The sequence below is a fragment of the Schistocerca piceifrons genome, chromosome 4 (assembly GCF_021461385.2).
Source record: "Schistocerca piceifrons isolate TAMUIC-IGC-003096 chromosome 4, iqSchPice1.1, whole genome shotgun sequence".
In the NCBI taxonomy this organism is placed as follows: Eukaryota; Metazoa; Arthropoda; class Insecta; order Orthoptera; family Acrididae; genus Schistocerca; species Schistocerca piceifrons.
The window spans coordinates 513,545,379-513,557,932 of NC_060141.1; the positions used below are offsets into that span (position 1 = coordinate 513,545,379).

The window sequence follows — 12,554 nt, forward strand, 5'->3', positions numbered from 1 at the left end:
TATTTATGTATTTCGTTACTGGTACACTAGCAAGTTAAATCATTTGTGAGTTACTATCATACAGACAAGCTACACAGTTCATAAAATACTGGAATAAGTTTTTTTTATCATTACTTTGCCTTCTCTATATATATTCAAAAAAGTAAGAGTTGAACAACTCTTTACACTACCGTATTCCTTGTAAGGAAATCATAATTGTGTATCACATTCCTTCAGTGCTGTTTGTATGTGCTCCTGTTTTTGTGTCCTTGGAATGAAGGCTATGAGTTACAGAGAGTTGCTTGAATTCTTCATCTTTTAGGCACTTAAATTAACCCAAGCAATCAGACTCTATTATTATCCCAGGTAATATATTTTCTTTTATTATCTCCAAAAGCACCTCCCTCAATTTATTTTGAACAACATGAAAAAAGGACTTTTCATTTTCTCCTTCAAGAGCACCATATATCCACCACTCTGTTGTGTTATTGCCTCTCCAAATCTTTTTTTTCTCCAACTATTTATCAGTTTCTACAATTATGCCTTTTGCACCAAGTTTTTTTTTTTAACTTTTTTTCTGAACATAAAATACAAACTTCTCCACAGTACTCTTTCCAAACAACAACACGTTGACTTCAAAGTTTTAACTCATAAAAAGTGTATCTGCTGCTAAGTTGAGTCATCCAAAAGTAGATCAATTGTAACATGATACTAATCATAATTTGCTGTTGGCAAACCAGGAACATTTTCTTACTGAACATTGTTTCTCGTGCTCATTATTCACTGTTATGTGACACCTTAACATGAAACCATCACTGAAAATTCCTTTGACACCAGCTCAGTTGCTGATTGCTGGCTCATACCTGCTCTCTTTTTGATGAATGAACTAGCCATACACCAATCTAGAATTTGCATCTTTCAAACTATACAAGAACTCTAAATCAACATGCTGGCTCACTGTCTCACTTTTACTAGTCAGTACAAGAGCTCACTACTGGTACACAGGGGCACCCACGGCTGGGTACAGAGTGCAGAGTGCATAGGTGGAGGGGGGGTACCTCCTCCCCACACACACCCTAGCTCTCAGTCAAAGGAAATAATATGATGTAGTCATCTGTGTTTCTTTCAAGAAGGTTGTTGAAAAAATGGTATTACACAGATATCTAACAGGGTAGGAAGTGGATCTTTTCAATAGCTACTTACAAGTCTCCAGTCATCTTATAAGGTATTAAAAATTCTCCACACCCGCAAGTGTTCCCCCCCCCCCCCCTTTCACCACAAACTATCATATGTGCCCCCTTTCTGGTTCACATTTGAACCAATTGCAGTTTGAATAGGTGCCAAACTACTCAGTTCTCAAAAGAAGTCAACGAGAATGCAAGTGTTGTCACAGAATGAAAGCCAAGATTAAATGTTAAGTGCCAAAATCTTCACCTAATCATCAACTGTACAATGTAAAGCCTACATTATAGATCAATATTACACCATTGTCAAGACACTTTGTACTTTTACAGATTGAAATTATGAAAGAAAAGCAACAAATTGAATGATACATCACAATATACATGTATCAGAATATACGTACCACTATGTATCTGATAGGTCAGTTCCCATTCACAGAAAAAAGGAAATTTCACATGGTTGTACAGATGTCAGATAGTGTATAAAATCCAATATTTTAGGACAATGCAGGAAAAGATAGATTGCTGCTTACTGTAAGGAAAATACATGAAGTTGCAGACAGGCACAATTAAAAAAAAAAAAACTTACATAAAGCTTTAAGCCACAGTCTTCATCAGTAAAAGAGAGACACATGCCATTCACAGACACAGGCAAGCACCCTCGTGCAAACACGACTGTCAATTCCAGCATCTCTGGCCTGATGTAGGCTGTGGCCAAAAGCTTAATGTAATTGTTTTTTAATTGTGTCTGTCTGCAACTTGACATATCTTCTTTATGGTAAGTAGCAATCTGTCTTTTCCTACATTGTTGATGTTCCTACCTAGAGCTTCCATTGTTTGATTAGCATTTTAAGACAAGCATTTGAAACTGATGCAATCCAGCCTAACCTAGATCTCAGACTTAATTACAGTTCAGTCTGTCACCACAAACAGGATTTTTGCTATCACATTCATTGGCTTCACCTACTCACAACCAGACTATTGCATTCCAACCTTAGATGGACCTTGGTCTACGCTACAGATTAGCCTGTCACTGCATAAAGGTCTTTCACCAACACGTTTGTTGGCAATGCCATCTGACAACCACACTGTTGCATTTCAGACAAACGTAAATATTGGGCTACACTACAGATCAGTCTGTCACCACAGATAGGTTGTTTCGCTAACATGTTTGTTGACTTTGGCAAACTGTTTCATTATAACCTAACCTAGACTTCGGGCTATGCTATAAATCAGCCTGTCTGTCACTATAATTGGGTTTCTTGCACACACATCTGTGTTACCAATTTCATGCAACTTTCCCAATCAGTGAGGTGACCACAGGGTCGTGAATCTGCATCCACATCCATACTCTGCAAACCACTGTGAACTGCATGGCAGAGGGTACTTCCTATTATACCACTTATTATATTATACCACTTATAAGGGCTTCTTTCCATTCCATTCACATGTGGAGTGAGGAAATAATGACTGTGTAAATACTTATAAGTGTACTGTGATTAATCTAATCTCCTCATCAGCATCAGTGTGGAAGTGATATGTAGGTAATTGTAGTATATTTCTAGACTTATCATTTAAAGCTAGTTCTTGAACTTTGTTTACACGCTTTCTCAGAATACTTTATGTCTATCTGCCACAAAATTTTTAGTAACTATAATACAGAAATGTAGTCAGTTACTGTATTTTCTTAAGTATCACTTTCAGTACCATGTTCTGTTTCCCAACATATGAAAGATAACCCATGAAAAAACATGTAATACAGGTAGTTTGGATGTGATTATCATTTTGGCTAACATACCACCTGTAATGCTAATTAACATCATAGAATACCTGTAGTATGATAGAGACACTATTAGAATTATGTGTAAAGTGTTTTCTAATTTTGTTAATTCTGGACAATATGACATATATTCTGTTTGCAATATAATTAGTCTGTATAGCAGATGTGGATCTGTTTAACACACCAAATACCTTTGTTTCTACTAAAGTATGGCTTTTCCTCAACAAGAGGGATCACAAATATCTTGGTGTTTCTGATTGGCTGTTGTCAGCCAATAAGGTTATTACATGTGCTCCAGATACATGTCCTCAATCTTGTTGACAACATACAATCTGTCTTTTAGAGCATATTGTTAATAATGATTTAAACATAATAAATAAGTGTATAAAAACAATACATATGACCGAAGAAAATACAAAGTATATGCCACAGCCAGTTTCAATCTAATTGCTTAACAGAATGTTTTATTCCATTACATAACTTTAGCCAATTGCAGAATAGAATGCTCATAGCAAAATTACAGCTTCCAAAGAATCACATTCACCCTTATTTTTTTTAAATTTAAATAATGCGCTTATATCTCATATTATTTCTTACTAGAAGTGTAAATATATATAGCTTCTCAATTCAGAATGGTCAATAAATCAGTTCAATTATGAGTCACTAATATAAACTTGGGCAGCAATTACACAAATTATTTAACAAAACTAAAGGAAAAGTTACCTGTAGTTTAACAGTTGTCATAAAAAAAGCAGTTCCAGAAGAATCTCTGTAAACTAATTTCATATTGATACAGTATACTGGATGGAGCAATAACATTGCATTTGTGACCAGTTATTAATGGTGTTCAGGAACATAAAACTATGCACTTCATAAAATGCAAATCCAATATAGTGCAGCTATCTTTCACCCAGAAAGTGCTCCTGGCTTACTACAGTTTGTGCAATTATTAATTCTAGCAACTTCAGGAGATGTCATGATTATTTGAATGGGTTTCTTTAACTATCAATGAAAGCAATGATGTTTAAGATAATGTGCAGCTACCAGCATTTGTTCATGAAATTTCTCATAATTTTGTTTTTGAGGGGCTTTTACAGTTACGCAGTTTGAAAGGAATGACTATGGGGGAAGATTTTTTTCATCACTTAGAACAAGAGCTAGCATCAATACAACTACCCTGTCTAAAACAACTAAGTGTTTCAACTGGTGGAGGAGGGAACGTGAGTGGACAAAACAAGGGTCTGGTAGTAGTGGTACCCCATTATTTTTCCATTGTCTTTTATACCAAACAGCATTATGCTGCAAAGTTGTTGCACGGAAAGAACTAATGGACATTGAGATATACACTTTAAACTTCATCAGAAAGGAATGGTTGATACATCACTAATTTCAAGTCTGTGTCAAAAATGGAAGCAGATCACTGTAACATCCTTTATTATTTTGAAGTGAGATGGTTAAGTAGAGATGCAGTACTTAAAAGACTTTTTGGCCTCAGGAAAGAATCAACACATTTATTATAGAGAAAGGCAGATATGTTCCAGAACTTACAAATCCTTATTGGTTAATAGACCTTAAATTATTGATAAATCTTAGTAGTATGTTAAATACAGTAAATGTGGGGATTCAGCGGAAGAAAAGAATTAATATCTGTTATTCATACAGACATAAAGGCAACCCAAATGAAAAACAAGCTCTTTGTAAAATATGTTGATGAGGAAAAGCTGAACCATTTCCCAAATTGTAAATAAATTGCTGAAGACACTGGAATAAATTTTCATTGGAAAATGATAAAATGAAGTGAATTTTCATGCAGCTAAAAAATAGGTTCATCAAAAGATTTTGTGACTCTGAAAAGGTTTCTGGTAAACTGGAGACCTTTACAAACTCTTTTTCATGTGATTTGAGGACAATTCAAGTAATTTATCAATTAATGTGATTGATCTTCAGTCTAATGAAACTCTGAAAAACTGTGTTTGTGAAGTCAGTTGTCTTATTATTTAATTTTGAAGAACTGAAAAGGTTTGGTCAGCAAGCAATTACAGTTTTTATCTGCACTTACGTATGTGAGCAAACATTTTCAATTCTCAATTACAGAAAAAATAAATATTGTTTTCATTTCTTAGGTGAGAATTTGAGTGCCATTGTGTAATGTTCTACAACAGAAATGAGACAAAACATTCCACAGTTAGCCAGCCAAGTACAGAATTGAAAATCACATTAAATTTTGATTTGATTCATATGTATAATTATTTCAAAGTCCAAATTTAAATTGTTTTATTTCATTTTGTTACTACATGGCCATTGACTGCTAAAAGGTCGCTGAGCACTGCTGTAACATCTACATCACAGCACCTATTGATGCTACTGTCTACCATAAAATCTTTGAACAATGTGTCAAGTCCTAACAAATCATAAAAACCAATACTGTGCTTATGTTGTAATGAGTGTATCCATATAGAATGACCAATAGGACACATTAAAATCTGACACCATAAGTAGATTAAGTTGGTGGCTGTTTTGCCAAGGAGGATGTCACAAAAGTTGGCCCAGAAATGCCCCTTGGATATTTCTGTCTCCTCATTTAACATGCTGATGCTCTCCTCTTAAAGCACAGAAAATCTCAGCTTTTTCTAAATTTGACAATGACCATCTTTTTCTTCAAAGTGCAAGGTTTTAATGTGTCCTGTTAATCATTGTATTAGGGTGCACACATTGCATCATTAAGTGCAGTATTTGTTTCTAGGATTCACTAGGACGCTGGGCAATGTGACAGATGAAGACAGCTAGCTGCCTTTAGTTTACAACTGGGAATTGTGAAAGTATGATGTGCTAACATGAGTTGTGCAAGGAAGAGTTTTTATAGTGCATGCTTGCTGCCGGCGTTTTATGTTTGACGGTGCCTAATGGCCTTGTACAAGACAATGTAGATATTTATATGGCTATCAGTCTGTGTAGTATTGTAAGTATTTATTTGTTTTCTTGGGATAACATAGTCCTGTAACATGTTGTGGTAACTGTGTCACACATTTGACAACTGGTATGTAATATTACCACTTTCAAATGGTTTGCAGAGCAGGGATGTAAATGTGTATATAGATGTATACTGGAAAACACCACAAAGGAGTAAATATACTGGAATTTTGTTTTCAGTATATTTGCTTATTTAATGAGAACTCTGCAATAGATATAGGTTGTGTAGCATGTATGATTCCGAAATGTCATTGCTGCATAATGAGGGTCTATCACCACTATTGGTATTCTATTTAAAAATTTGCACACAGGAAAATAAGAAAAGTGCCCCCTAACTTTTGTTACAGATTTGTATTTGAAGGAAGGGAGATTAAGCTTATACAAACTTGTGCTGCTTTTATTACAATGAACCCAGGATATGCTGGCAGGACAGAGTTACCAGACAACTTAAAAGCACTTTTCCGGCCAATATCCATGATGGTTCCTGACTATGGTGAGCAATCTTACACATTACACTATAGAATAAGATTTATCTCATCCATTAAGCTTCACAGCTACACTCCTGGAAATGGAAAAAAGAACACATTGACACCGGTGTGTCAGACCCACCATACTTGCTCCGGACACTGCGAGAGGGCTGTACAAGCAATGATCACACGCACGGCACAGTGGACACACCAGGAACCGCGGTGTTGGCCGTCGAATGGCGCTAGCTGCGCAGCATTTGTGCACCGCCGCCGTCAGTGTCAGCCAGTTTGCCATGGCATACGGAGCTCCATCGCAGTCTTTAACACTGGTAGCATGCCGCGACAGCGTGGACGTGAACCGTATGTGCAGTTGACGGACTTTGAGCGAGGGCGTATAGTGGGCATGCGGGAGGCCGGGTGGATGTACCGCCGAATTGCTCAACACGTGGGGCGTGAGGTCTCCACAGTACATCGATGTTGTCGCCAGTGGTCGGCGGAAGGTGCACGTGCCCGTCGACCTGGGACCGGACCGCAGCGACGCACGGATGCACGCCGAGACCGTAGGATCCTACGCAGTGCCGTAGGGGACCGCACCGCCACTTCCCAGCAAATTAGTGACACTGTTGCTCCTGGGGTATCGGCGAGGACCATTCGCAACCGTCTCCATGAAACTGGGCTACGGTCCCGCACACCGTTAGGCCGTCTTCCGCTCACGCCCCAACATCGTGCAGCCCGCCTCCAGTGGTGTCGCGACAGGCGTGAATGGAGGGACGAATGGAGACGTGTCGTCTTCAGCGATGAGAGTCGCTTCTGCCTTGGTGCCAATGATGGTCGTATGCGTGTTTGGCGCCGTGCAGGTGAGCGCCACAATCAGGACTGCATACGACCGAGGCACACAGGGCCAACACCCGGCATCATGGTGTGGGGAGCGATCTCCTACACTGGCCGTACACCACTGGTGATCGTCGAGGGGACACTGAATAGTGCACGGTACATCCAAACCGTCATCGAACCCATCGTTCTACCATTCCTAGACCGGCAAGGGAACTTGCTGTTCCAACAGGACAATGCACGTCCGCATGTATCCCGTGCCACCCAACATGCTCTAGAAGGTGTAAGTCAACTACCCTGGCCAGCAAGATCTCCGGATCTGTCCCCCATTGAGCATGTTTGGGACTGGATGAAGCGTCGTCTCACGCGGTCTGCACGTCCAGCACGAACGCTGGTCCAACTGAGGCGCCAGGTGGAAATGGCATGGCAAGCCGTTCCACAGGACTACATCCAGCATCTCTACGATCGTCTCCATGGGAGAATAGCAGCCTGCATTGCTGCGAAAGGTGGATATACACTGTACTAGTGCCGACATTGTGCATGCTCTGTTGCCTGTGTCTATGTGCCTGTGGTTCTGTCAGTGTGATCATGTGATGTATCTGACCCCAGGAATGTGTCAATAAAGTTTCCCCTTCCTGGGACAATGAATTCACGGTGTTCTTATTTCAATTTCCAGGAGTGTATAGCACTAACCAGTTTTGCAGAGTGTGATATTTTCATGTTTGTTGAGCCTTATGCCAGAAATCAAAGTTTTGATGTATGGAATAATTCTAAGTGAATGATAACAACTAAAAAAATTTCAAGTGAAACTTGGAGGGAAGACAGAATGCTTTTCAATGACTTAAGTACCTTTTAACATGTATTATAGTAGTACAACAGAAACTGAGTGCTTCTATATAAGGCTCTGTACCCACATTTCCCTGTACAGCTTAAAACTCTTCTCTAAATAGAAGCAAAATAGATGTCAAACAAATGATGGATTTGGCCAATAGGGAAAAGAACTGCAACAATACTTTTCTTAATGACAAAGCAACCAATGGTTCTTATACAAGGTCTATTTGGAAAATAAGTTCTGATCAGTCAAGGAATTGAAACTACTGTGAAAATCTGATGAAGTTTTGCACAGATGTGTTGGTTAGTGTCTCTAGTCTACCTGTCATTTGTGGCACTAAGAAAATCTGATGAAGTTTTACACAGATGTGTTTAGTAGGATCTCTGGTATGCCCATCAATCACAGCGCATTGCTCTTTTCAATTCTGAGCGAACAGTAAACATGTAAAGATGCCTAGTAAGTGTCTCCCTCCAAGTATAAGGAATGGGTGAAAGATTTTGTCTGATGTCATGCAGCCTACATAACATAACCATCATGCGTTTCATTCTTCATGACAATTCTCGGCTGCACTCTGCAGGGGCAATGAAGATGCTGCTGCAGAGCTCATCCTGAGTTTCATCTCTGCTTGCATGAACTGCTGGTTATGAAGACAACATTTTGGCACAGACAACGACCTGCAGATGAGCATGGAGAATTTGTGTAAAGCACAGGCAGTTGCCTTCTATGACGAAGGTATTGGCAAAAGTTGGTACAATATGACAGATGTCTAAGTCGGAGTGGCAGTTAGGTAGCTGTAAAGTGCAGCTTACTATTGCAAATAAAACATTTTTGATTTTATGACCAATCAGAACTTACCTTCCGAATAGCCCTCGTATTATGCAATTTAACTGCTTTTGGAGGACTTATTTCCATCATATTTCTGTTTTTCCATAGTGTATTACTCAAAGACTTTTCTATGATGTGGTACTGTAAGTTTTCACCCGTTAATTTCTTATGGTAATTCATTAATTGTACTTGTCAAATAAAGTAAATGATAATGAAATACCAGTACACAAGAAATGAAGACAGGTAACTGTTAATCTATCAGTGAATAGTGAGTAGACATTAAGTTGAGATAATCATTTGTGTCTTTCTTGAGACAGTCATGCATACCGAATGTTTTGGCTCTACACCATGTAATGAAACTGAACATCACAGAAGCCAATAAAATCTCACACTTTATGAAAGGAGTCACAGAAGATATCCATTGAGCTCCTCTAGTATAGAATGTCCCAACAGCAGAGGAATTCATCAAATGATGCCACTGAATAAGAAAAGATAAATAAAAACTATGAAGAGAGAGAGAGAGGCAGATAAAAGCGTGTGACTGACTGCCAGGTCTGGCCTGTATGGCACTTATGGAAGACCGAAGCTCACCTCTCTTGTACGTCAGATAGTAAGAGAAGAGAAACTGTGAATATTGATCCCATACACAAGACATAATAGAGAATGTCTAAAAAGATGTGTAGCAATCTCTGGTGCCAAGTACCACCACTAGTTGAATGCAGCATGAAAAATGGATTCTTGCAACTCAGACTTATGCTGCACTCATATAACAGCAACCCAGCATCTGAACAATGCAGAAACAACCAAATCCTTCACCAAGTACAATGCCACACAAAAAAATGGATGTTTGGAGGATGGAGAAAGACACATTGGTGTGTTTTCTTTGTGGACCCCCAGACCAGATTGTACACTACTGCAGAGAGAAAAGATGAATGTTTGACATCTATTACGCCACAAGATGTCAACCATCACAATACTCCTGTTGATGCCAGTCAACTGCAGATGACTATAATCAACCTGTGGGACAAAGCTGTTCCAAAAAGTACACATAAAAAAGGTTGCTCAGGGCAGTTTTTTATTGTTGAAGATGATGTTACCATGCCAACAACGAGACAAGTTCCAGTCACCAATTGAGACATTCATTTAAAGTGTGGAGCTTTTGTTGATTGCAAAAAGCTTCTCAGGCTCAAAACAGAAACCTACATTCCAGCACAAATATAAGCATTGTGTGTGATCAAAGAGAACTTTGAACTTCTGACTGTCATCAGCAGCTACAACTCATCCCTAAAGGTATGTGCATAAGGTCATCGGAACCAGTCCAGGAAGAGCAGCTTATTGTCATTGACAAACATTCATACTCTGATACCACTATAGACAATGTATGGGAGGAAACTACTGTCAATCTCACAATAGGATATGGCCTAGTTGAGGTGCAATATCAGCAAGTGAGAGCCATTCTGTGTCATTTTTGGATGCTTTCAAATCCAGAGTGGAGGAAAGATAAACCAGTTGGCCAATACTAAAACACCATAAGAACAGGGAGGATTATCCACCATTTACCCAGGACTCATACAGGGCGTTATCACTTGAACATTAAATAATTTGGAAGGAGGTTGAGAAGGTTCTACGGAATGTGAAGGAGAAAGATGGCATGTAGCATTTTTGCTGCTGACTGAACAAAATAATAAAGAAATATGTCTATCCGCTGCCATGTATTGATGATATTCTAGACTGCTTTTAAGGAACGAAGTACACACATCAAAAAAAGTTTTGCATTACCCCAGTTCCCAGAACTCCTGAAGATAGACATTGACTATGGATATTGTATCACAGACACAGTCCCTTTGACTGTTCAGAGATGCCACTAAACCCAACCAAAAATGTAAACAACCGTGCATGAGCGGCACTTATTAAATGGAGGGGGTGCGACAGCTGATCAGTTACAGTCATTCCACCAGAGAGGAGGTACACGGCTCATGTTGTCTGTAGTTCAGCCATGGCTAAACGGTCAATACCATGATTTGATTGTGTTCACATTGTTACTTTGTGCCAGGAAGGGTTCTCAACAGGGGAAGTGCCCAGGCATCTTGGAGTGAAACAAAGCAATGTTGTTCAGACATGACGGAGATACAGAGAGACAGGAACTGTCAATGATATGCCTCGCTCAGGCCGCCGAAGGGCTACTACTGCAGTGGATGACCACTAGCTATGGATTACAGGTTTGAGGAACCCTGACAGCAACGCCACCATATTGAATAATGCTTTTTGTGCATCCACAGGATGTTGTGTTATGGCTCAAACTGTGCACGATAGGCTGCATGATGTGCAATTTCACTACCAAAATCCTCGGTGAGGTCCATCTTTGCAACCATGACACCATGCAGCGCGGTACAGATGGGCCCAACAACATGCCGAATGGACTGCTCAGGATTGACATCACATTCTCTTTACTGATCAGTGTCGCATATGCTTTCAACCAGACAATCATCGGAGACGTGTTTGGAGGCAACCCAGTCAGGCTGAACGCCTTATACACACTGTCCAATGAGTGCAGCAAGGTGGAGGTCACCTGATGTTTTGGGGTGGCATAATATGGGGCTGATGTACCGCACTGGTGGTCACGGAAGGCACTGTAATGGCTGTACGATACGTGAATGCCATCCTCCGACTGATAGTGCAAGCATATCAGCAGCATATTGGCGAGCCATTCATCTTCATGGATGACAATTCGCGCCCCTATCATACACATCTTGTGAATGACTTCCTTCAGGATAATGACATCGCTCGACTATAATGGCCGGAATGTTATCCAGACATAAGCCCTATCGAACATGCTTGGGATATATTGAAAAGTTCTATTTATGAACGACGTGACCCATCAACCACTCTGAGGGATCTACACCAAATCACTGTTGAGGAGTGGAACAATCTGGACCAACAATGCTTTGATGAACTTGTAGATAGTATGCCACAATGAATACAGGCATGCACCAATGCAAGAGGACATACTACTGGGTATTAGAGGTACTGGTGTGTGCAGCAATCTGGACCACCACCTCTGAAGGTCTCGCTGGATGGTGGTACAACATGCAATGAGTGGTTTTAGTGAGCAATAAAAAGGACGGAAATGATGTTTATGTTGATCTCTATTCCAATTTTCTGTACAGGCTCCCGAACTCTCGGAACCGAAGTGATGCAAAACTTTTTTTTATGTGTGTATATCTCAACTCAACTAGGCTGCTGGCAGACCATGGTTGATGAGGCTGACTGTGAAAAGATTGCCTTCATAACACCTCATGGTCTCTATGAATTCAAAGTTATATTGTTTCAATTATGTAGTACGCCTGCCTCCATTGAATGTATAATGGACAACCTACATCAACATCTTAACTGAATGATAAGTCTTTGCTGTCTAGATGACTTTATCATTTTTTCAAAGACAATCAAAGAACTTCTAATCTGTCTTACAACTGTACTGAACTCCAAGCCTCCACCTGAGTGCAAAAACGTGTCTCTGCCTCACACAAGAAATAAAAAATCTTGAGGCCCCTAATTAATGACAATGTAGTCTGTCATAACCTAGGAAAAATAAGAGCAGTCACAGATTTTCCAATTCCTCAATGCATTCATGATGTGAAATATTTTTTTCAGATTGTGACTATACTAACAGCATTCATAAAGTTCCTTTG

At 39.6% G+C, this 12,554-nt stretch overlaps 1 protein-coding gene across 1 annotated transcript in view; it reads left to right on the top strand.

Annotated features, from left to right (window-relative positions):
* Positions 1-12,554, top strand: part of LOC124795954 (dynein axonemal heavy chain 6) — a 1,096,896-nt gene that overhangs the window by 432,560 nt on the left and 651,782 nt on the right. The window contains exon 28 of the mRNA XM_047260034.1: positions 6,258-6,403. Within this exon, the coding sequence (XP_047115990.1) occupies positions 6,258-6,403 (146 nt within the window). The remainder of the gene's footprint in view (positions 1-6,257; positions 6,404-12,554) is intronic.